Source organism: Sus scrofa, chromosome 2 (genome assembly GCF_054392235.1).
Source record: "Sus scrofa isolate SSC_HxYL_T2T_F1_AM1 chromosome 2, Sscrofa_HxYL_maternal_Yorkshire_Landrace_v2.0, whole genome shotgun sequence".
NCBI classification, from domain to species: domain Eukaryota; kingdom Metazoa; phylum Chordata; class Mammalia; order Artiodactyla; family Suidae; genus Sus; species Sus scrofa.
In genome coordinates, this window is record NC_139384.1 from 111518036 (window position 1) to 111541256 (window position 23221).

Here is a 23221-nt window from a genome sequence, read left to right on the forward strand (position 1 = left end):
GGAGCTGACCCAAAGTTTGTTGAGAACATCACATGCTACCCTTAAGATCTGAACATGTCATTGTGTGCAAATTTACCTTCCAAAGGAAAAAAGAATAGTAAACAATATTTGTGCTCTAGTTAATGATATGCACACTGTAGTATTTAGGAAAGTGTACTAATGGCTACAACTTATTTTGAAATGCATCGAAAAAATTAGATGGATGTGGGGGTAGAAAGGTAGAGAGATTGTTATCTGCAAAGGCAAGGAGAGTAAAATGGCAGAATCAAAGTGATGGATATATGGATATTTAGTGCAAAAATTATTTCAACTTTTCTATATATTTGTAACTTTTCATAGTAAAGTATGAAAAATTAGTTGAAAGTAATAACTAAAAATTTATATTAACAAAATGATTAAGATTATACTTATTCTACTTTTGGTTTTATGTATCTGAGCTTTCAGGAAATCTTCTAATCCTTACATAGGTTTAGTCTATTGACATATGACTTTGAAAATTGCCCTAGCTTCCTGTTGGCTTTATCAATTAGAGTTTTAACTGTAGTCACCTATATTTTCTAAATAATGGCTATATCTCTGATAAAGTTTCCTGATCTATATAATTCAGAAAACAAAGTTCAGATACTAAATCATTATTAAAATTGAGTGTTTCGTGATACTTGGCAATAATTATAAAAATAATTACTTATTACTTTGGGGGCAGTAACCTCTTATCTTAGCACTTGATCATGAATCAGTAAAAAGTACAATCAACTGAATACAGCAAGAGTTTCTCCCCTACTCTTTTTTCTCTCCCTTCCCCCACCGTCCCATCCCCCACTTCCTCAACTTTTTTTTTTCTGATGAAGAGGAACTGCAGGAGGTAGGTAAGCATGGCATTCAAATTAGAGGGGAAATTATCAATATTAATACAAGATTAAAATTCTATAGCTAGATTTGTCTTCTTTTAGCATGAAATTTCTAAAAACCTGAAGCACTCCTGTGCTACTGTATAACCTAAAGATGAACAATTTTTCTCAATTTGTCAACTTTCAGTTTTCACCTTTTAAGTTCTAGACAATTTATTTTAATGTACTGCTTTTGTGACTGATTTCAACAGAAAAAAACTGTTCCTTAATTTTTCTTTTAAAAACAATAGCATGCACAGAGTTCTCTGGTGGCCTAGTAGTTAAGAATCTAGCATTGTCACTGCTGTGACGCGGGTTTCATCCCTATCTTGGATACTTTCACATGCTCCATGTATGGCCAAAGAATAAATAAATAAAACAAAATGGAGTTCCCATTGTGGCGCAGCAGAAACTAATCTGACTAGTATCCATGAGGATGCAGGTTTGATCCCTGGACTCACTCAGCGGGTCAGGGATCCAGGACTGACGTAAGCTGTGGTATAGGTCGAAGACATGGCTTGGATCCAGAATTGCTGTGGCTGTGGCATAGGCCAGCAGCTGCAGCTCCAATTTGACCCCTAGACTGGGAATTTTCATATGCTGCAGGAGTGGCCCTAAAAAAAGCAAAAAAAAAAAAAAAATAATAATAATAATAAAGTAAAATAAAATGGTCTGTTTCTACCTTTAAAAAAAAATGCATTTTATCACATGAACACTTTTTTTACTCTAGGAAAAATGAATGGAATGTCTATCTGGAGCATACTTTTAACATTCAGTTTATATTGCTGACAATTGATATTTTGGAGACTTGAAGTGGCCGCACAAAAGTAGGCCTGCTTCAACTGGGCTAACCTTTGGGTAATGATTGAAGACAATAGAAGCTTTAAGTTTTTAAAAGGCCTGTCCAAGTGTCGAGAAATGTGAGAAATGGGTTCAGAGCTGTGTGGACATGAATAGGTTGCATGAATTTTGACGCAGTCTTATAGGAACACATTGGAAGATCTGGCATCCTTAAAATTGAGCATATGTCATATCAACATTCCTAGTACAAGTATTTTGTTACTGCTTCTCTGCTCTAAATAGCTCTGTGCAAAGGCACATCAGCGAACCAAAACACATGGAAATGGCTGTTCAGTGATGTTGAGCTATGCTACAGTATCAATTTGCTGCTGCCTTACCTTTTCCTACACATTTGCCAATAGAAACTTCTACTCCAGCAAAAAAAAAAGAGAAGTAAATGAATGAGGGCAGGTTCCATTTCTCAAGACATATCAATATGAACCAGTGGTATTGTCTGTTTCCTGAGACTACTGAATCAAAAAATATATGCACCTCTGCCTTAAGGAAGAAGCAACTCTTTACATCGCCCTTTATATTTACAATTACTTAATTACTTTATTTTGCCAAAAGTAAAGGTCATTAGAATCATCTCGAAGCTTGACTTACATTTCAGAAGTAGCCTGCAAGTTGTACAATCTTTAACTATGTTCCATTTAATACATTTAATAGATGTAAAAACTCACAAGTGATGATATAAAGGATAATTTGCGCTTGCAATGCATTTTTGTCCAATTAATAGATTGCCTCTGTGTTGCATATTTTGCATGACAAAAGAGCAGAATATTAAACTGCCATTCATAATGAAAATGCACTTTGCAAATTAAAAGTGCCGAAACAGAAATTTTTCACCCTGTTTAGGAAATAAACAGTCCTTAACCAATTAAACTGCATTGTAATAATTCTATGATTTATTGCAAGTTGTTTAACTTTCAAAACTCGGCTAACCCATATTAAGGTCACAATCCATCATGTCTTGCTTGGAAAGCCAGCAAATAATGGCTGTTGTATTAGCTGCTTTTGATGATAGTATGAAAGAAGTATTAGCACTTGTCAACAAAACTGCTTACAACATAACATTAGCATGCATGGGCTGCTGTACCTATTTATTATTCTGGCAGCTTCACACATATTGTTACAAGCTTATAAAACATTTTGTCGGGTGGAAACCGAATGTACACTGTTTGGTTTTCTGATAGACTGGCAGCATAAATGTCTGGGCTGACTTAGTTTAGTTTAAGTGTAAATAGAGACACAAATTCTTCAACCTGTTCTCTTATTGATACTGAAAAGTGCTGAATTATTCAGCATCCAACTCTTCTGTTTGTGTCTATCACAGTTATCAATTACCCATCAGTCTTCTTGTCAAAACAGAATGGATTAATCTGGCTGAAAATAAGACAAATAAATGGATACTATAACAGGGGTGTGGGGTTGCCAGACTGTCAAAGGGAAATCCAGGCAGTGACATTTGCCGTCAAAAATGGGATCTCTGGCTTAAGTGAGCAAATGATTCCCCTTTGTGAGCCAAGAATGCACTTAGCTCACCGTAAGTAAATCAATCTGCCTTCTTTGACTGCTAATGCATTAGCACTGAGGTAATAGTACAGTTTCTAAAATTCCTTCATGTTTAAATAATTTTGGTCATTGTTATTGTCTCTCACAGGAAATGCAGATGCATTCAGATATTTTATCTTGATAAAGAGAGGGTTGCCGGGTAAGGAAATGGATCCATTCAACAATGAACTTATTGCTGATAGTTTTGTGCCACTTTGTAGGTTTCAGCTGATGTGATACCAAGTAACTCTTTGCACAGATGGCTGGTGGAACCCATCCAGCATCTGCAAAGTCCATCCCTGTTTTCTTTCCCAAACATTTTATTTGGAAATCTTGTTTGGCAAACTTCCCGAGACTCTGCCTCACTGTTCAAAGTACATATTTCCAATCTATCTCATTTGGCCCGTCCATAAAAAAAGAGCCTGCAAAGTGCCTTCTTATTTGGCACAAAAATTACAGCCACAGACTGAAGCAAGTTTTAGGTTCCTAGCCAAAAATTTACAAGAATTTTATCTTAGATGCTTCCATGCTGGACTGTTTTACATAGTCATCGTTAACATCTGAAGTCTTCACATCATGACAGGATCAAAGCTCCTCAGTCTGTATCAACTGATAGCTTAACTTTAGCAAAAGTTCCCTCTCATTCCTGTTTTCATTTGTATCCAAACCATTGTGGACATGGCTCTTACTTGGACTATAGTGTGATGAGTTATTTAAAGAGAGCTACCTGCTGAAAAATGCTCTATCCATTTGATGATGAATGAACAGATTACTTTTGAATGAATCATCATCTTTTTTTTCTTTTTCCTGTAGATCATGTAACTAATTTAAAGCATTTAAAAAGCAAAGCCAAAACCCCTTCCTATATCTGGGCAGTCTGAAAGAGGTCATACTAAAAATTAAATTCCAGGTACAACTGTCACAGTTCTCTTAAAGACTTTGACAGACTGGAAATTTCAGTCTCACATTCCCAGAATGTTACCTCAAATTTCTCTTCAATGTAAATCAGTTTCCCAGAACTTCAGCATTAAAAGGAAATGCACTAACTGGCTTGGTCACAACTCATCTTTGCTAAATTTCATTTGTTTGGTATATAATCCCAAAACTGCCTCATGGAAGGCAGCTGTTTAAAATGTGTAAACACTGAACTTGTCTTGAAAAGGTGGTATTTTTTTTAATCAGTAAATTTACTATCTTAACTTTGTCTCTCTTGACCTTTTGTTTTTAAGTAACTAACTCGTAAACGGAAAGGTAGCATTGTATGGTTTTGCATGGCCTCAGAATATTTTCAAAGCTTTAACTTTTAAAAAAAAATTACTTGCAATACAGCTATGTATCATGACCTTATTTCCAAATTCCAGATGCCATTTTCCATTCTTAGAGGAACTTTTCAAAATACATGCCTGCTATTTGAGATCCAGCTTAGTCAAGTCTCTCCCAGTGGTTCCCTTTTTACCAAAATCCCAGTCAGTGGCCAAGTCCTGCAGAGTGTGCCTTTACAATGTCTCTTCTTATATTCTCCCTTCAACTACCACCACCACCGTGCTTTTGCAATCCCCACCAATTCATTCATACATTCAAGCATGCACCAATTCATTTCTTCAGCAATTCTTTGAGTGCCTAACATGAGTGGTCTGTCTGCTTCTGTCTTTCTAATACCACTCTCACTGTGGCTTTCTGTCCTCAGCCTGAAATGACCCCTCTGTCATCCTACTATCCTTTAAATCTGAGTTCAAACGCAGCCTCTTTGTACATTTTTCTTATTCCTTCAACCACGTGTTATTTCTTACTTCTTCAAGTCTCTTGAGCATTTTTCTATTTCCTTTATTACAATGTGGGAGAATTCCTATCTCAGTTACTATGTGAGGCAAGTTACATACCCAACTGAAGCCTCAGTTTCTTCTCTACAATTGGAGATATTATTCCATAGGGTATGAGGTTAAAGGAGACTAACGCCTGTCAAATACTTAGGACAACGCCTGTGAAGAGTCAAATTCTTACTTGTTATATTATTGAATGAGTAATTTACAAATGTCTACATTACGCATATCTCCTGTAATATTTGTGTGTTGAGAGGTAACACTTGTAATTGCTTTTGATGTTTCTGAGGAGCTTAAAACTACATTTACCTACTATCCCAGGTAGTGGGCCCGGGCATCGAATTCTGGGCCGAGCACTCTGGACCCAGCTACCTGTCTTCATTTACTGGCCGTTACCAATTACTAGCTCAGTTTTCCTTTTTCTTTTTTTTAAAATGGAAATTCAAGCAGTTAAAACTTTCTATATCTCACAGATAGTTGTTAAGATTAGCTCAAGGTAAAATGTTTAGCAACAGTACCTAGCCTATACCAAGAACTCCATAAACCCATAAAAGGTTTCAAAATGCTCCTTGAGAAGGGAAAAAAAGAAAAAAGAATGCTCCTTGACCTAACTCTAGGCAGTGAGAAAGGACCGTTAAAATGAATGCATAATTCCCTAAATTATTGTCATATCCTTCTATAAGTCCTTCCTGAATAACACTTCTCCCTATTCCAGTCTATCTTGTATCTCCCATACTAACTAAAAACAGCCAAAGTATATCAGGCCCCAAAGAGGTGGTGGTTCACGTTCTACCTGGACTGGGACATCAGTCTCTCTTTCCAGCTTTCAGAGTACCTCCTAATCATCTCCCTTCTCCTGGAATGTTATACCTCATTTTCTCCTTTAAGTCTATCTTATATCATCCAACACTTCAGTTACTGACCTGTGGGTCCATAAACTCCCAAAGAGGCTACACTCTTTCTGGCCTTGTGTCTTTTCTCATTCTGGTCACTTCCTTTCCTGCCCCATACATCTAGAAACATCCTTCCTATATGTATCTGTCTCTCTACATTTAAGATGTTTGCCTCTGCCACAGAATTTCTGACTTAGCCCTCAAAGATCTATCATCCAAATGCCCGAAGCATTTAAGAGATTTTACCACACAATTTAGCTATCAATCACAAATTGTCTCACAGCATTTGCTATGTGTTTATTTGCTTCTCCAGAGATATTTCACTATCTTTTCTATTTCCTAGCTCTTTCTCTTTCTTGGTAAATCCACAAATCTCTCTGGACAGTCTTCCTGGTCGGTCATGGTAACCATGCCAATTGCCCTCCAACTGTCCTTGCTATTAGCTGAGTCTGTTTTAATGCACCAGTAAGAAGTTTCCTGCTTTCCAAATTGTATTTCCACCACTTCTTAGAATAAATGACATTTTTATTCTACATCCAGCCTTACCTGATTAAGGCAGCACTATATTTTGTGGAAGAAGCATGGACTTCAAAGTATTAGCATTTGGGGCTTCAGTCTTGGTTTCATTTTCTAACCTCATGATCTTTGGCAAGTCACTTTTCTGAGCCTCAGTTTTGCTCAGTATAAAAATACGGAGTTCCCATCATGGCTCAGTGGAAACAAATCTGACTGGTATACATGAGGACAGAGGACTGATCCCTGGCCTCGCTCAGTGGGTTAAGGATCCGGTGTTGTCATGAGCTGTATATAGGTTGCAGGCTTGGCTTGGATCTGATGTCGCTGTGGCTGTGGTGTAGGCCAGCGGCTACAGCTCTGACTCAGCCCCTAGCCTGGGAACTTCCATATGCCACATGTGTGGCCCTAAAAAGACCCCCCCAAAAAATAATTAGTACTGAGCTCACAGAAAAGGTATGAAGATTATAGGAGATAAAAAACAAAGTGCCAGACATATAACAGGGAGTAAACTTTAGATACTTCATCCCTCTAATTAATACGAAACCATAGTAATAATAATATCTATGGTCTATCTGTATTTTATATACACACTGACACAACCCTCATTACTCTATAGATTAGGATTATGTCGGGTATTTATGCATCCATTTCATACCATTCACAAATGGTTAATTCTCTAGGAGTAGCATACATCTCACTGTTTCCAAACTTAACTAAGGGCTCTGTCATGACACCTGTACAAGCCAAAACTTACTAGTTGTTTATAGCTGATTAACATTGGAAATTATTTTTCAAATGAAACATTGGTCTCTTTTCTCTCTCACATTTAAGGAAACTGAAGGCCAAAGGCTGAAAATTCCCTTGGTTAAAGATACAATGCAGAGGAGTGGAATCACCATATACGTGGCTTGCCTTCCAATTTTTGAATTTTAGAAATGTATTCTGAGATTGTGAGTGTTTTACAAAGTATCTAATGAAAATTTCCTCTACAGCAGTCACAATTATCAAGCCAAAACGAGTCTCATAACTGAAATTACCTTCAAATTTCAATAAATCCCTCAGCAAGCACTTGTTCTGGTTGGCTGTATCCAGACTTTGGTTGAGAAATGAGTGGTTTAAAACTGAAGTTGGCTGAGTTTCTGAGTATGGAAATCCGAATAAAATATTGAATTCGTGGGTTTAAATGGGAAGCAAATTTGTAATCTACTTTTTCTTTTCTTCTTTTGGGGACAGTCTAAATTGCTCAACCTAGGCTTTTCATTGTTTCTAGCTACAAATATTTTCATCTTCCCTGGAGACAACTAACCTTCTGAGTGAGAGTTAGCATGCAGGGGTTAAACAGCCTCTGTGGGCAGGATACAGAGCAGAGGAAATTCAAAATTGTATATGACTTGGACATGACTGAAACAACAGTCTATCACATACGGTGGTGAGGACAGTTTCTACCCTCACAGGTACATCTTTGAGAAGAGACAAGGTCTTGAGAAACCACAGTTCTTACCACTGGCTTTTAGGAAAAGGAGAGGCAGGGAGTATTTCTCTCCTTCTTTAATCTTTTATTAAAAGGCTGTTGAGACGTTCTGACTCAGCAACTTTTCGAGTTACCCAGTCCTTTAAAGAGGTTTAAATGTGACCTCAGCTCTGCACAACTCAGACATATAATCAGTCTTCTGTTTGGAAAGCCAAAGCTTTAGAGAATCTGAGTGAATAATGCCAGGGTAATGGCATTTCAGCTCAACAATGAGATTTTTCTCCCATATAGATATAAACAGACCCTGGGAACAATTTTCAGGAGCATTTTATTGTTTTGATGGGACAGTAAAATATGAGGTTATCATGATAACAGTAAGCTATCTTTCCTTCTTCTGGAAGGAAAAGGTACCACAAAATATTTTCCTAAGTGGCAAAGTGGACAAGATCTTCTCAATGTCCTATGTGTGTACAAAGTGTCTAGTCTTAGAAGTGGGATTTCCAGAGTGATAGTTTCACCCCGTGTTGTGAAAGAGGTTGAAATATATCTTTTGTCACGGAGTGTTAGCACTGACAAACTTTTAGAGCAAACCAAGTGTCTTCCTCTACACCTTCACTCTGGGCTCCCTAATTTACCACACCTTGAATTGGGTTTCGGGAAGGAGGCCTAGGGCAGGTGGGTTGCATGTAGTAAGAAAGCAAATAAAACTCTGTAGAAATTCTCTTGAAGATGAAACTATTCTATAATTACTACTTTATTTTCACAGTAATGGTCCCCTTTGTACATGGACTATTCTAGTAGAAGTTTGTCATTACAATGGTCACTCTTATAACACATACATATAGCAGACATTTTAATAAATGGCAGAAATAGTTCAGAAGGAATTTGATCATTTCCTCTTGTTCATATTTCTACTTCTCTCCCATATCTCTTCTTTCTGTCACTTAATCATTTCCCCCATCTTTATTGCCCCTTTTATCATAATTCTTTTCCTTTTTTTTTTTTTTTTTTAGGGCCTCACCGATGGCATATGGAAGTTCCCAGGCTAGGGGTCGAATAGGAGGTGCAGCTGCTGGCCTATACCACAGCCACAGCAACACTAGATACAAGCCATGCCTGTGACCTATACCACAGCTCATGACAATGCCAGATCCTTAACTCACTGAGCAAGGCCAGAGATCAAACCCACATCCTCATGGCTGATGGTCGGGTTCTTAACTGAGCCACTGAGCCAGGATGGAAACTGTCCCATTTTCATAATTGTATAAATAAGATCAGGTCTTGAGGTAGAAATGGTGGCAAATGTGTGCAGTTTCCTATGTAGTGAATATAGGGGAACCTCCTGAATGGTCCTGACTCAAACCTCCCCAATGCCCCAAAATTTCCCATTCACCTTCCATAGTCACTGAAATTTCCACTATTACAGACTCACTCCTTTCGCTTAAATGTACTGTGCCTCTAAAACTTGTCTTTGAACATGAAATTTTATCATGTTATTTACAATTTTTCCCAAGATTTATGCGCCCAATGTAATCAGTCAGAACATGCAACTTTTGGTTGGTAATAAAGTAGCATGGAAGGTTTAAACAAGTCCTCTGTAACCAGAGAAGAGAACAAGTTCTTTGGGAAAGTAAAAAACTGGAAGGAATAGAAGCCAGGAAGGGCATGGTGCTCTGTGGAAAGCAATCTTGAAGTATGCCAGGCTTTTATCTAGGGCTGCATGGATCTAGAGAGAAAGGAGACATGTGTAGACTTTTAAATAGGTGTAATTTTAGGTTACATGTAAGGAAGCCTTCCCTGACTCCCCAAGACCCCAGATTATGAGTCCCTGCTCTCAGTATTTTAAAATATCTGTACTAAGGTCTATGAATAACTTATTTTGCTATCACTGTCTGTTGAGAACATTTATTCATTCATTTGAAGGATGTTTCTAATACTAGTGTAAAGTTTAGGAGGAAAACTGCAGACTTCAATATCCAATGATTGGAATTTTTTGGTTTCTTCTTATGGCTGTACCTGTGGCATAAGAAAGTGCCCAGGCCAGGGTTTGAATCAGAGCTGCGGCTGTGGCCTACACCACAGCCACAGCAACAACAGATATGAGTGAATCTGCAACTTATACTGCAGTTTGTGGCAACACTGCATCCTTAACCCACTGAGTGAGGCCAGGGATCAAATCCGCATCCTCACAGAAGCAATATTGGGTCCTTAACCTGCTCAGCCACAATGGGAACTCCTGGCTAGAATTTTTAATCACTTTTATTTGGAGGTTGTGTGTAGCCTGAGTATATGAAAAAAATCAAACACATGCTTCTACCTCAGGGTTCTGGAGTTGAGTAGATAATATGTAGTCACCTTTTGGTAGAAGGCCATGGATAGTTAATGGGAAAATGCAAAGGCAAAAATACCTTAGGAGTTTTCACTTTTGCTAGGTTACTAAGACCTTATTTCATAATCCCACTACTGACTTAAAAAAATGTATAGATATGCTCAGAATGTTCAAAGTGTGGTCTAAAATGTAGATTATTTTGAGAAGCCAAAAAAAGCAATAAAATGCAAGAAATGGATCACACAAGCGGAAGAACCATAAATAAATAAATTTTAGTGTACTGCTAAACAAGTAAAAGAGTAGAAGGTAAGAAGCAACTTCACAATAATTATTTAGAACCAATAATCCTTCCAAAGAAAAAGTTAAGAAGCAAGTAACAAAAGCTTCTTATAAGGTTTTTTAGAATGCTTCGGCTCATTACCTTCTTTGAATTATAAAATCACATCTTTGTCCTAATCGGAGAAATCCTGATATGACAGAAACCCTTGCTGGCCAGATTCTGTCACATGATCCCATAATGTTGCACACAGTAATCACTGGTTAAATCATCATGACCATCAACAAATGGAAATAGATTTGCCTAGAGGAAAGCTTATCAGCGAATAACAGACCAAAGCCCTGTAACCTGTTGCAATTCTGAACTATGGCATGGACTTGGGCCACTCACACAGTAATTCCCAGCAACTTACTTGCTATAACGCAGAATGCAGTAGAAAGTGAGTCTCAAGCCATGGACTCCATTATTGGAGAGTGGGGGGAGTTGCTGACTGGCAGAAAGGCTCTGCTGCAACGTGGATTTACCTCTAAGGAGGCCCATGGGTGCAGACCTGACAGCACGGCTCGCACGGTGCGCTAATGAACAGCTATGTGCTACTTGTTTTTCCCTCTGTTAAATAAATCCGGCAGGGGTTAGAAAGAGCTTGTATGATTTCTGTTTTACTCCCTTAAAAAATAAACCTGCCATTTCAATCTGCTAAGAACCACTGAAATCGCCATTTTCTAGGTCAAAAAAATGGTTGAATATCAGTAATTTTATATGATTTGACCTAATTGTAAGTGGTCATGCAGATTTGGTACTACAATGCAATTAGAACTCTTGAATTCTAGCAAAAATCCAAATGTGAACAGTAAATGCCTTTTTTTTTTTTTTTTTTCCAAAGGAAGCCCCAGTGGGTTAAAAGAAAAGGCAAATTCCTTTTAGCTGCAATTAGTATTTGTGGAATAGCTAATGACACGGTGCTGGGAAGTGTACACAATACACAGAAGAGACCAACATTACCCTTGAGGAATTTATCTTCTGTATGTGAGGATTTGGCTAAATATAGATCAAAAATAGTGTTTCTGTTTTCTACATACCAAACAAAAATGGCTTTATTGTAAAGTGCAACTAATCTTTCATAAACTATACTGATGCCATTATCACACATACCCAGAAATATCACTTTCTGGCCTTATTTTTTATGTACACTCGCCCCCCTCCAACACACACACACACACACACACACACACACACACACACACACACACACACCCCACTCTAACTATGTTAGCTTTCTTTCCAGGACTGGCTACATAATTTGAGGAATAATGAAAGATCCTGTGTTACAAAATCACTATGAATTTTAATGACAACAGAAGAGCATTAAAGTGGGACACTTCTAGTCATGGAAACCTATGGAACCACCCAGGTTGCATGCCCATGAAGTTGCCCTTGCTTCTATTTCTCATACAGGCCAGGGTCATTCCCACCCCAGGGCTTTGGCACTTTCTATTCTCTTTGCCTGGAACATCTTCTCATGACTATGATCTCAGCAAAAAGGCTTCCTTCTCAGAGCGGACTTTCTTGACAACCCTATCTAAAGAAGCTCCTTTTTTGGTCACTCTTTGAATACTATTTTGCTTTCTTTCCAATACATCGTCTCTTTTATTCTTCTTGCTAATTTATTTATTGACTTGTTCATGATCTTTTTTCCCTATGCTAGGATGTAAACTCCCCAATAGAAGTGACCTTATCTTCTTTATATCCTCTTGTTCATATGGCTCCTCAAATAGTACTTGATACATAGTATGTGTCCCCAAACAAGTTTTTGATGAATAAATAAACTTTATTATTTATAAAATAGTTCTAATTTATAAAAAATCTTCATTGGTCTTCGACTTTGTATGTGTTCCCAAAGATTCAGCTCACACATACATGTATCCAAATGCACAAATAAACCAATGAATGAAATACCAAACTTCAGCCAGTGTGATGCATCAAAAATGGAATTCCCATTCAGTTGTGATTACTAAGAGATTTATCTTTAGAAATCATATTGCATTCTAAAGGTCAACTTGCTTTTAGAGTTAGTTCTCTATGGAACTCCTAACTTTATTATGTAATATTGTTAATTAAAAATGAAGAGTAGGCATATATTAAAATGTTGATAGAAAACATCTCACAAAATAATTGCTAAGAAAATACAGTAATTTTTTCTCTCTCTCTCTCTCTCTTTTTTTTTGGCCATGTCCACAGCATGCAGAAGTTCCCAGGCCAGGGATTGAACCCACACCACAGCAATTATGACGCTAGATCCTCAACACACTAGGCCACCAGGAAACTCCAAAATATGGTAATTCTTTGTTGTAATTGTGCCCACTATCGATAATGGAATGCAATTATTAAGATATTATTAGACACTTTATTAGCAAGCTGAATGTAGCTGTGTTTTTTTCACAAAGCTAATAGTCACTTAGAGTAGTTAAATAATGGCTATAATTAAAATAATTACAAAAGGTCACAAAAATTAGGACTCTGAGCTGTGCAGGAATTGCTATCATACTATCATTAGCATCCTTGGTTGAATTAACCTGAAGCTCATGTTAGATTACAAAGCCTAGTATAACATACTTATTTAATCCTGTACCTTTTGAATTTAAAAGTCAAAGATAGTGGCCCCTAGGTCTCAACTTTGTTTTTCATGGCCCAGTTGGTTCCGGCTGGAGAGATGGTACTGCATGCAATTCATCTTTTTTGGTTGATTTTGTAGATTCCAGCTACAATTATAAATTAACCAAACAACTTATAAGCATTGACTGTTGAAGACTTCTCTACATATCCAATGAGATACGCAATGCAAGTTAAATAGGAGAGCATTTGCAATTTAAAATATAATTTTCCATAATGAAAATGTAAAGCAGTCGTTCTGTTTTATTCAGCATGGCAGGTTAGGAATCCCCGTGAAGCTACATTGAAGCAAAGAGTAGATTAATAATTTAATTTGGTTCAGAACTATGCAATGGGGCACCACAACCTTTTATTCTGTAACCAGCTGCTGACCCTAATATGGATGAACCAATTAGACATCTCTATTTAATTGTTGGGTGACCCATCTAAAACTCACTAGGAATTTTTATTTTAAACCAACACTGAAAGAATCCTAGTTATCCCCCTGGTGGAGGTGGTTGATTTGATAGAAGCACACAAAGGAGTTCAGCAAACGGGGGAAAAAACTGCAAGATCATTTTAGACTGTGTTCTGTAAAAGAACATCTTAATATAATGAGCCTTTTTTCACTCTCCCTTGGCGGAGCATCAGCCCTCTCAGATAACCCCACACAAAGCAAATACCATTCGTCTGAAGTTACATTTGCTCCTTGTTATCACAACTTATGCCACTTAATTCATTATTCAACGAATTCACTTTCTTGTTTATTAGATGCAAGGTAGCCGCTTATCCCTAAAGGCCATGTATGCAAAAGACTGCTTGTAATCCTGTCACTTCAAACCTCTCTAGGCTTTTACATTGCTTCAAGAATTAGGAGGAAAGAAGCAAACAATTTAGATTTACTCCTGATGATATTAAATCTGTACATGATGAAAGAAATAAGAAAGAAACGTGAACCTGAAGTTTGCTGATTTGGAGAGTGGCTTCAGATGCTATCTTTACATGTAAAAGCACACTCACTTGCTTCCTAGATTAAACACCTAGAATTAGTCTTCCTACATGAAAGAGGAATAAATTAATTAAATGAATTTTTGGGATACAGGTTACCTGCAAAAAAGTAATATATCTCATCCACTGCATTTCAAAGATGCAGGCCAGCTCAACCATTCATGTGCCTAAAACAAGTATTTGCATACTTTAAAATCTGTTATCTGACCTGTTAAGGCTTTGTAGTACCATTTTTTAAATACATTTAAAGTTAGAGCTAAAAATGCATTGAAAATGCTTTTTAATTTTTCATAATGAGTAATTCAAGATTTTTCTGGTTGTCAATAACAAGATGTAATAAATATATTCTGCATAGGATAAGAAGATATAACTATTCAAACTCTTCACACAACATAATATAATAGATATTTCAAGTCAACTTGGTAATCTTACGCTATTAAAATTAATAAAATGTAAATGACTTACTGAACTAAACAAATTTCACTGCACTCTTAGCACAATTAACATTGTATAAAATTATCTGCATAATTATACACAGTATGTTTACATAAAACATCCAGGAAAAAGCTACAAATCAGAGGCTGAGTGCAAAATATTTTAAGCTGTGTGCTGAAGTCTTCTAAATAAGGAATCTAAGTGGTTGTTTAGTATTGGTTCTTAATGTAACTGCAGAGAGTTCTAAATTTTATGCTTTACTTATTTAAATGTTAAATAACTCTATACTTATTTTTCAAATTCTCACGAATATATCTGTAATTTATAAAAGATATCTAGACAATGTATTTTAAACCTCTGTTCCTTATTCACAGAAGTAAGAGGCATTTATTTTCCTTAATTAATTTAATTATGAGCTAACTATCTGAGATTCCACATCAGTTCATCAACAGAAGCCACAGAGAACATTTTAATGCAGCGTAGTATATACAGATATGCCTAGGACAAAAGACCCGACATCCCCAGAAAATAGAAACCATTTACAAGGAACCTCATTTTGTGGATAGAGTTGTAACTAATAAAATAATGTATACAGAATTACCTGCAACTATTCTAAGGAAGGAAATACATTGAAAACTCACATATTTACTAACTGTGATATTATTGTAAATATTGCCATTCTTCCAAAATATCAGTCATACTAATATAGTGACAAACAAATTTATTCACCTGATTAATTAACCTTACCACAGCATAACTACCTTAGGTGCAGATTAATGTTTTCTATTCAGCTTAAGACATAAACCTATCAGAGAAATCACAGTCATTAAACATACTGCAAAAATCAATTGTTTCCTGCCACTCTGAGGAACTAACATCAACAATTAAGTTGTGCAGTATTTTTAAAAGCTTATGTTCATCTCTCTGTGCCGATTAAACAAGAAAACAGCAAAATAGAGCAAAATGAAATCAACAAAGAGTGCTAATAAAATACAACTTTTCTGTTGATATGTTAGATATATAACTTTATTCATTATTGTACAACTCTTGGTTTTTTACATGTGGGAGATTTAAAAAGTCACCCAGTGATTTTTATAGTGCAACCGTATGCTAGATAAAGATATTTAAGCTGTCAGTATAAACTGCTTCTGTTTTCATTTTGCATTTAATTTCAATGCCAGACTCAAGGCATAAATTTTTCATCACCTGCAATGCTATGAATAAAAGATTAAAAAAAGAACTGAGAAGAAATTCTAACACATGCGGTGCATGCAGCACATTGTGCAGACGCAGTATTCATAACTAGATGTTTAATTTCCATCTTTTTTTTTACGTCAGGAACATTATTATTTGAGTTAATACATCATGGAGCTAATTTCCAGTATTTCAGCTTTACAGAATTCAAGTTTACCTACTTTGGGCCAAATAGGCCATTCATTCCACTTGAAATCTGAAAGTATACACCCTAAGATTTACATGCTACTTTGTTAGCTCTGCAGGATTCTATTACTCTCGTATTTCTAGAAAGGGAATATTTCAACATCATATATTTTTGTTTTATTCCATGAAATAACAAGTACATTAACCTTGCCTGAAAGTTCAAAGAACTAAGAATTACAGAAACAGACCCACCTAGTATCAGTTCCTCATTAAGGCTTGCTTCATGTTCTCAGCCGAAAGATATAATCAATCCCAAGAGGCAAAGTTATGAGCTCAATGTTGAGACATTTTTTATTTAGTACTTAGGACTGTTTTCTGTAGCACAATGCATCTTCAATGTCACTTTATTAGCCTCCAAAGGACACAGAGGCCAGGACAATTTCTAATTCTTGCCAATAGACTCTTAGTAAGCAAAGAGATATGCAAGAGTCCTTCTCATCTCATCCAAAGGGCCTTGGGTTTAACTACACTTGTCATTCTGAAACTTCATTTTCTCAGGGCGGTCAAGAGCCTGCTGAGGACTCTAGGCCAGCAAGAGTTAGTCCCTTGGATGTTAGTGATATCTAATAATCTCTAGCTTATTGTCCTTGGCTCTAATTACTCATACTAATTTTTTATGGTTATTGAAATTACATCTTGGGAAAGCTTTGGTAAAAATAAGCCAAACCATGTTCTGATACATTATTGTCAATGTGGTATCCAATTAGCTCGGTTGGTTAACTGATTGTTGTAATGAGACAGATTATTCTTTCAATTCCAGGATAGCTAGTTAGTTTTACTTTGTTCCATGGTCAGAGATTGATACCTCATCTTACTCACTTATCTTAAGACAAGTGCTCTTGTCACCAAAATAACCAAATGAGAGAGTAATGGATCAGTGCGAATCTGTCCCTACAACTAGGCTCTAGAGGGCAACACTAGCATCCTTTGCAATGATTGTTCAAAAATTTAAATTTTAAAAACCTCTTTTTTTGCTCATTGTTTATGACAGTAAAGCAAGCAGTTTATATCTTCAAAACAGTTCATGGGCTTTATCTAGACTTCTTAACAGTTGGCAAGTTTAATTATGCTTACTTCACAGATGATAAAGCTTAAACTGAGAGGTTGAGTCACTTGGCTGAGGTCACATAAAATGTCAGGGGCATTTCTCAGATTAGAATCCATCTTCTATATCTCATTCCATCATGGTACCCATGAGATTCCTCTGCCTCTATGGAAACAGCCTGAAGTGACAGTAACATGTCACTATGTTATCACATTATTTTTCATTATGTGAGAAGACACATAGTGTCTTAGTGAAGAGACATGGTGAAGCAAGGATTACAGATGTATCTCCTTTTAAGCTACATAAATGTATGGAAATTTGGATTTGTTGAACAGATAAATTAGAGGGTGTCATGTATCACTTAGTTTATGCTACCTCATATTGCTATTAACCATTTTTTTTTTTTTTTGCATGCCCTAACTTCCCAACTAGACAGCACAGGGACTAGATCATATCTTTCATCCTTTTGAACTGGTAGTAGGTATTAATAAATATTTATTCATGATAATGGAATTTGATTAAAGGGGGTAGAAGATTGTAAGACTTCATATCTCATGGGAATGATAAAATAGGAAGTGAGAGAGGCTTCATGATGGTGGGCAGGGTGGATTTTTCCTATTGAGCTTCTATCACTATAGCAATTCTAGTTTGATGTATTATATGCACAAGCTTTTTAAGAACACTCAACACATATCCTAGATACCACGCATGAAGAAGATCTACAGAGATTGAACTCTTAAGGAAAATTCTTGCCAAGAGTAGAATGCTTAAACAGCAGGGAAAGGAGGCAACTTGATGCAGCTGTGGAAGGTAGAGATTTCACTGTGCAGCCCAATAGAATCCTGTCAATGGGGAAATGGTGTTGTGAGAAAATTAGTTGCTCAGTATTACAGAAGAGAAAAACACAATGGTGAGAGAAGGGTGGGGACAGTAAACATTTTCCATTTTATGAAATGATTATTCATAAGATGTCTTAAAGTTGTATGCTTTTCTCATGACTGAAGTGACTGAAGTGCTTTTCTCATGACTAGAAAGTTTCATAAATATGTCAATTTTGTGAATTAAAGCATGCCTATAAAGATTTCCCCTTACCATGGGTATTTGACTTGGATTTAATTCTCTTAGTAAAAGATCAAGTCAAGAAGTATTGGGGTTGCTTTGAAACATGAATTCTTTTAGAAATAGGTGATCCAAGAAGGAAATGGCAGATGGAAGCAAACACGAGGTGTAATGTGCATAATCCCTAGACATGGGCTAATGCAAGGTTTGTTTTTGTTTGTTTGCTTGTTTTTGCCTTTTTAGGGCTGCACTTGCAGCACATGGAAGTTCCCAGGCTAGGGGTCAAATCTGAGCTATAGCTGCCAGCCTATGCCACAGTCACAGCAACGTGGGATGCGAGCTGCGTCTGCGACCTACACCACAGCTCAGGGCAGTGCCAGATCCTTAACCCACTGAGCATGGCCAGGGATCGAACCTGCATCCTCATGAATACTAGTTAGTTTCATTAACTGCTGAGCCACAACAGGAACTCCACGTTTTTCACTTCAATACAGTCATCTCCTTCCTATTCATGCTTCTCTATCATTATATTTGGGTATTTGAGTCCTTCAAAGAACAATCTTATGAAGTCAATGGGATGGTCTTATCACTAACTCCCGTTGTAGTTAAGGATAATCACTCCTTTTTTTTCCCCTGTAGATGAATATTCTACACAAGAGTATTAGAAAATATGAGTTCATTGCTCAACCTTGTTAAAAACTAAAGAAAAATAAAAATCAGTTTGTGCTTATTTTCAGGTGAAATATAACATTCACTTTCACGCTACAGAGATTAACAGTATAATTACATGATCAGTATAGTTCAATTTTATCTTCTGATTTTTAAAATAATATTAATGAATTAGAGCTTTATACTATGTGAGCTTTGATTTGCCTTTTTAATGTATGAGGAAATGTACTAAACTCTAGTATTTCAGGGATGGTTTCTTCCTACCACATTTGTGTTTATTAAGCCAGGGTCCCTGACTTCTTGAAAGCCTGTACAAATTTTGGGGTTATATGCATATGTTACATGTTTCTAGGCAGATTTCTTTTCTTAGAACTTCAGGAGTTCTTGTTTCAAAAAAAGGTATGAACCACTACTGTACATCTTCAGCTTGTGTTTGCTTTTTAAGAAGTTAATATTCATCTCTCTGTAATAACAAACGTTATCTATATGTATATATATTGTTCAATGTAATTGCTTTATGAATTGGAGGAATATTCAAATAAGTTTAAAATGCCATATTTTGTTTCTAACAAGGAAAAAGAAAGGAAAGGGACGCACATGATAACTATGAAAATTGTGCGAATTATGATTATTTCTATACTAAGCACTGGGATAGATTAACAGGGGCAGTTAAAAAAATGCCTTTCCTTGAGAAATTAATAAATCCTCCATCTAAGAGACATTAGGGGTAGTGCTTGCTAGCAAGTGGTATGCTAAACTAGAAACCTTGGGGTCCTTTCCAGGTTTATGCTCTCTTTACCATGCACTTCTAGGCAACAGAAAACAACTATTTTTATCCATTGTCAATCAAACGCATCACTTCAGACACATGCTATGCCTAGCTAACTTGTCTTTTAAAAAAAGGAAACCTATTTTGAACCAAAATACCCTAATCGCACACAAAAACAGAAACAGGATGAGGTGAGAGAGAGGATTGGGTTCCATTTAGATTTATGTCATCAACTTGCTGAGTACTCAAAAGCAAGTTAATCTTATCCCAAACTCTTGAATTTTTTTTTTTTTTACTTCCAATTGCCTCAAATACATAAAGTTGGATTTGATATTCTTAGTCCCTATCCCAGGTTTCTGTAGACAAAACTGCTTGAGAAGGGCCATGGGAATCTATAGTGTAACAAGTGATCCAGGGAACTCATGATCATGCAAGTTCAGAAAACCTGGAAGCATATGATATTCTTAGTCCTTTAAGATTTTTGGATTTTAGCTAATCGGAATGGGCTTCCTTCTGAAGATCTTCAACATATTTATATAACTCCCTAAAGTCATTTCATATAGAGGCTGGGAGAATAAATTCCAATCATGAAATGAGTTGTTGGTGAGTATGCAACACAGTATTCAAGGAGTTAATTCAAAATTCTCTGGTTGAGAAATGTAGGGGATTGGGAACAACTGTATGATGTCAAAATAACAGCTTTATCATCCTTTAAAAATCACTACTGACCACAAAAGGCACTGATAAGCACAGGGTCAGCATACTTTTCAGTCATGCTCTTGGAGAACCATTAATTTAACATGTTCTTCTAGAAAATTTGTTCTATTTGGAGCTCACCAAAAATAGGTATGTATATATCTAAGCATAACTGAATCATATTGCTGTACTCCTGAAACTAACACAACATTGTAAATGAACTATACTTCAATTTTAAAAAAAGATTTAAAAAAAGGAGTTTAATTCAAGGTATTGGTGGAAAACTGTAAAAGGTTTATGCCTTTTAAAATTTTTTTATTAACCAAATTGAGAGCCAAGATACCTTCTGTTTCTAATCATGTTTCTATTAACTTGGACTTTTTTCCCCCAAAACTGAAAGTGTGCAGTGAAATCTTATACTTAGTTCTATGGAGTCATTTGCCAATATAACAATGCAATTATACTTGGCCACTTGGAGAATAATCTATGACAAAAACAATGGACATTTCTGCCTCGGGAATGAGGTCCAGAAGCATCATAGTATATTTCAGTTAATGTAAGCTATATATAAAGGAGTAAATGTAAATATCTGAGTAAATGCAAAGATAATGACACATCTATTGACAGATAACAGTTTCCCAGTCAACAATAAGTGATTTCAGGTTTAGATCACTGAAAAGCAATTGCAACTAATCTACAAAACAATGTCAAAAAAAATGAGAAGTAACTTAATAATGAGAACATACCTTTCTTAGAAAGCTATGTTTCTAAGAAAGGTTTCTAAAAGGTAATTCCCATGCAACCTGATGTATTTCTAGATTTTTCTTTATGCTGGAAATGCAGCGGAATGAATGGTTGTTATTGTGTAACAGTGATCCACTTTATTGCAAATAGAAGCCTATGCACCCATTTTGGTATAATCCTTCTTTCCTCAGCTGGTAGCTCCAATCTGGCTGGCAAGTAATATAGTGTTCCCAGGCCAAAGATCAAACCCATACCAAGCCGATGCAGTGACAGGGCTGGTCCTTGAACTCACTGTGCCAAAAGAGAACTCTTCCATTATCATTTAAAATAAGTATAAATTCAACTGACCCTTTTTGGTTAAGTAAGCAGATTTACTTTTCCCATTTGATTGACCCCAGGGAGTAACTTTAAATTTCATTTGGTAGCTAAGTGATTTTAATTTGGGGTGTATGTGAACATTTTTTAAAAAGAACTCCTGCAGATACAGAATTGATACCTCAAGTTTCTTCTAAATATTATGTGCCAACTTATTTAAATTATTAAGATTGAATTATCTTTTGATCTCAGACAATCAGTTATAATCATTTTGTCTATAACAGAAGCTTGGCTCTAGTATTTCTTCACAATAATTCTGTTATGCCCCAAATTCAAATTTCAGCATGACTCAAATGTTTTCCAGTGCTTTCCATGTTGATTGCTAGTACTATGCCCATCTATAATATATTTGAAAACTAGTGACTTAGTGATTAAGACTGATGAACATGACTTTTTTGAAGTTTCTAATATACAATAAATTATCTTTAAACACGGTTTTTGGGTAGTTCATTTATTTAAATGACCCCTAAACCTTGGGAAAGATTAAGAATAAAGTTTTATGTCAGCTTCATTTTTCATAGTTTACTGGTGCCTTTCTTCTATGGTAATCTAATTTATATTATCTTTATAATCTATCATACAAATTTATTACCATGCATAATTATTCAAAATAGTAGCATTACTATTATTTTTATATTTGTAATTATTTATTCATTTCAAGTCACTCAGCATGCTAGTAATGGGCCATGTAGTTAGATAGCCTAATTTGTTCATAATTTGACTCATAATTAGTTTCAATACAAGTTCAATATAAAGTATTTTGAAGTTTATAATTTTTTTGTGTTATATACATGTCTGTAGATATAAAACTCAAAGATTTTCTTTCTTTCATAATATACTATCATATGGTTACAAGTGCATTGAAATTCATCTTGTTAGAATGGTAGTAATATATCCCACTAGGACTACTGTTCCTAGTAGCAATTTAAAATAATTATTGTGAGACTTGATGCTAGACATCAGGTTTGCAATAGAATTACAATGAGGGAAGTGTATTAGAGACAAAACATTGCTGGAAGAAAACTTCATAATGGCGCAATTTGGAACTAAGCCTCAATTTTACAGTAATAGATTCTCTTTATGATGGCACAAAGGAGTGAATGCACTTAGCAAATTTAAATCTATTATTAGTCACACTTTGTGGATTGCAGTGCAAAAAGGAGAAAAGAAATTAGCCTTTTAAGTATGTTCTTATATAAAACAGGTTCTAGGAAGAACGGTCTTATATAAAATCTCCGTGTTACACTTCAGAAGCATTGTCAGTCTTTATAACAGCAGGGAGTTGTCCAGGTTTAAAAGTCTTTCCAAAAGAGTTCTTGAGGTCTCTGATTTCTAATTATAGATTTCTGAAGTCAGGGTACATTCAACATCAGTACATTTCTTGTTGACAGAAATACAGTATAGAACAAGAAAGACAGTTAATTTGGTCTTTGCTGCTTACTGCAAACCTCTCTCCTTGAATGAAGATGTGTTTGTAGTTCATATTAGTACTATACCTGCCTTTAACATGATTTCAATTACAGCAAGAGAACTCAACAGCATTAAGCAGGTATGATTTGGCACTCATCCATGTAAAAGGAGTTTCAATAGGCAATTTTGCAAAGGAAACCAACAGTGAGAATTCAAGAAGTATTTTTAGTATAAAATCAAAACATTAAAAATCCAAGCTTCCATTTTCAAGTTAAGTAAAATGTTTTAGTTTTGTTTTAATTATGATCCATTTTTCCTATTTTGTCTAAAAATAA

The 23221-nt window shown here is 35.9% G+C and overlaps 2 protein-coding genes across 16 annotated transcripts in view; one reads left to right on the top strand and one right to left on the bottom strand.

Moving 5' to 3' along the window:
- Positions 1 to 12544, top strand: part of LOC110259688 (uncharacterized) — a 136604-nt gene extending 124060 nt beyond the window's left edge. For 2 of the 5 annotated variants that reach the window (XM_085014080.1, XM_085014081.1), the window contains one exon: positions 7342 to 7694. In XM_085014080.1, coding sequence (XP_084870206.1) covers positions 7342 to 7443 — 102 coding nt within the window. In that variant the 3' untranslated portion in view covers positions 7444 to 7694. Of the gene's footprint in view, positions 1 to 3390; positions 3442 to 7341 lie in introns of all 5 variants that reach the window. The other 3 variants (XR_014838359.1, XR_014838360.1, XR_014838358.1) reach the window with 3 other exon arrangements.
- KIAA0825 overlaps positions 1 to 23221 on the bottom strand; it is a 399794-nt gene that overhangs the window by 81666 nt on the left and 294907 nt on the right. The window lies entirely within an intron of this gene.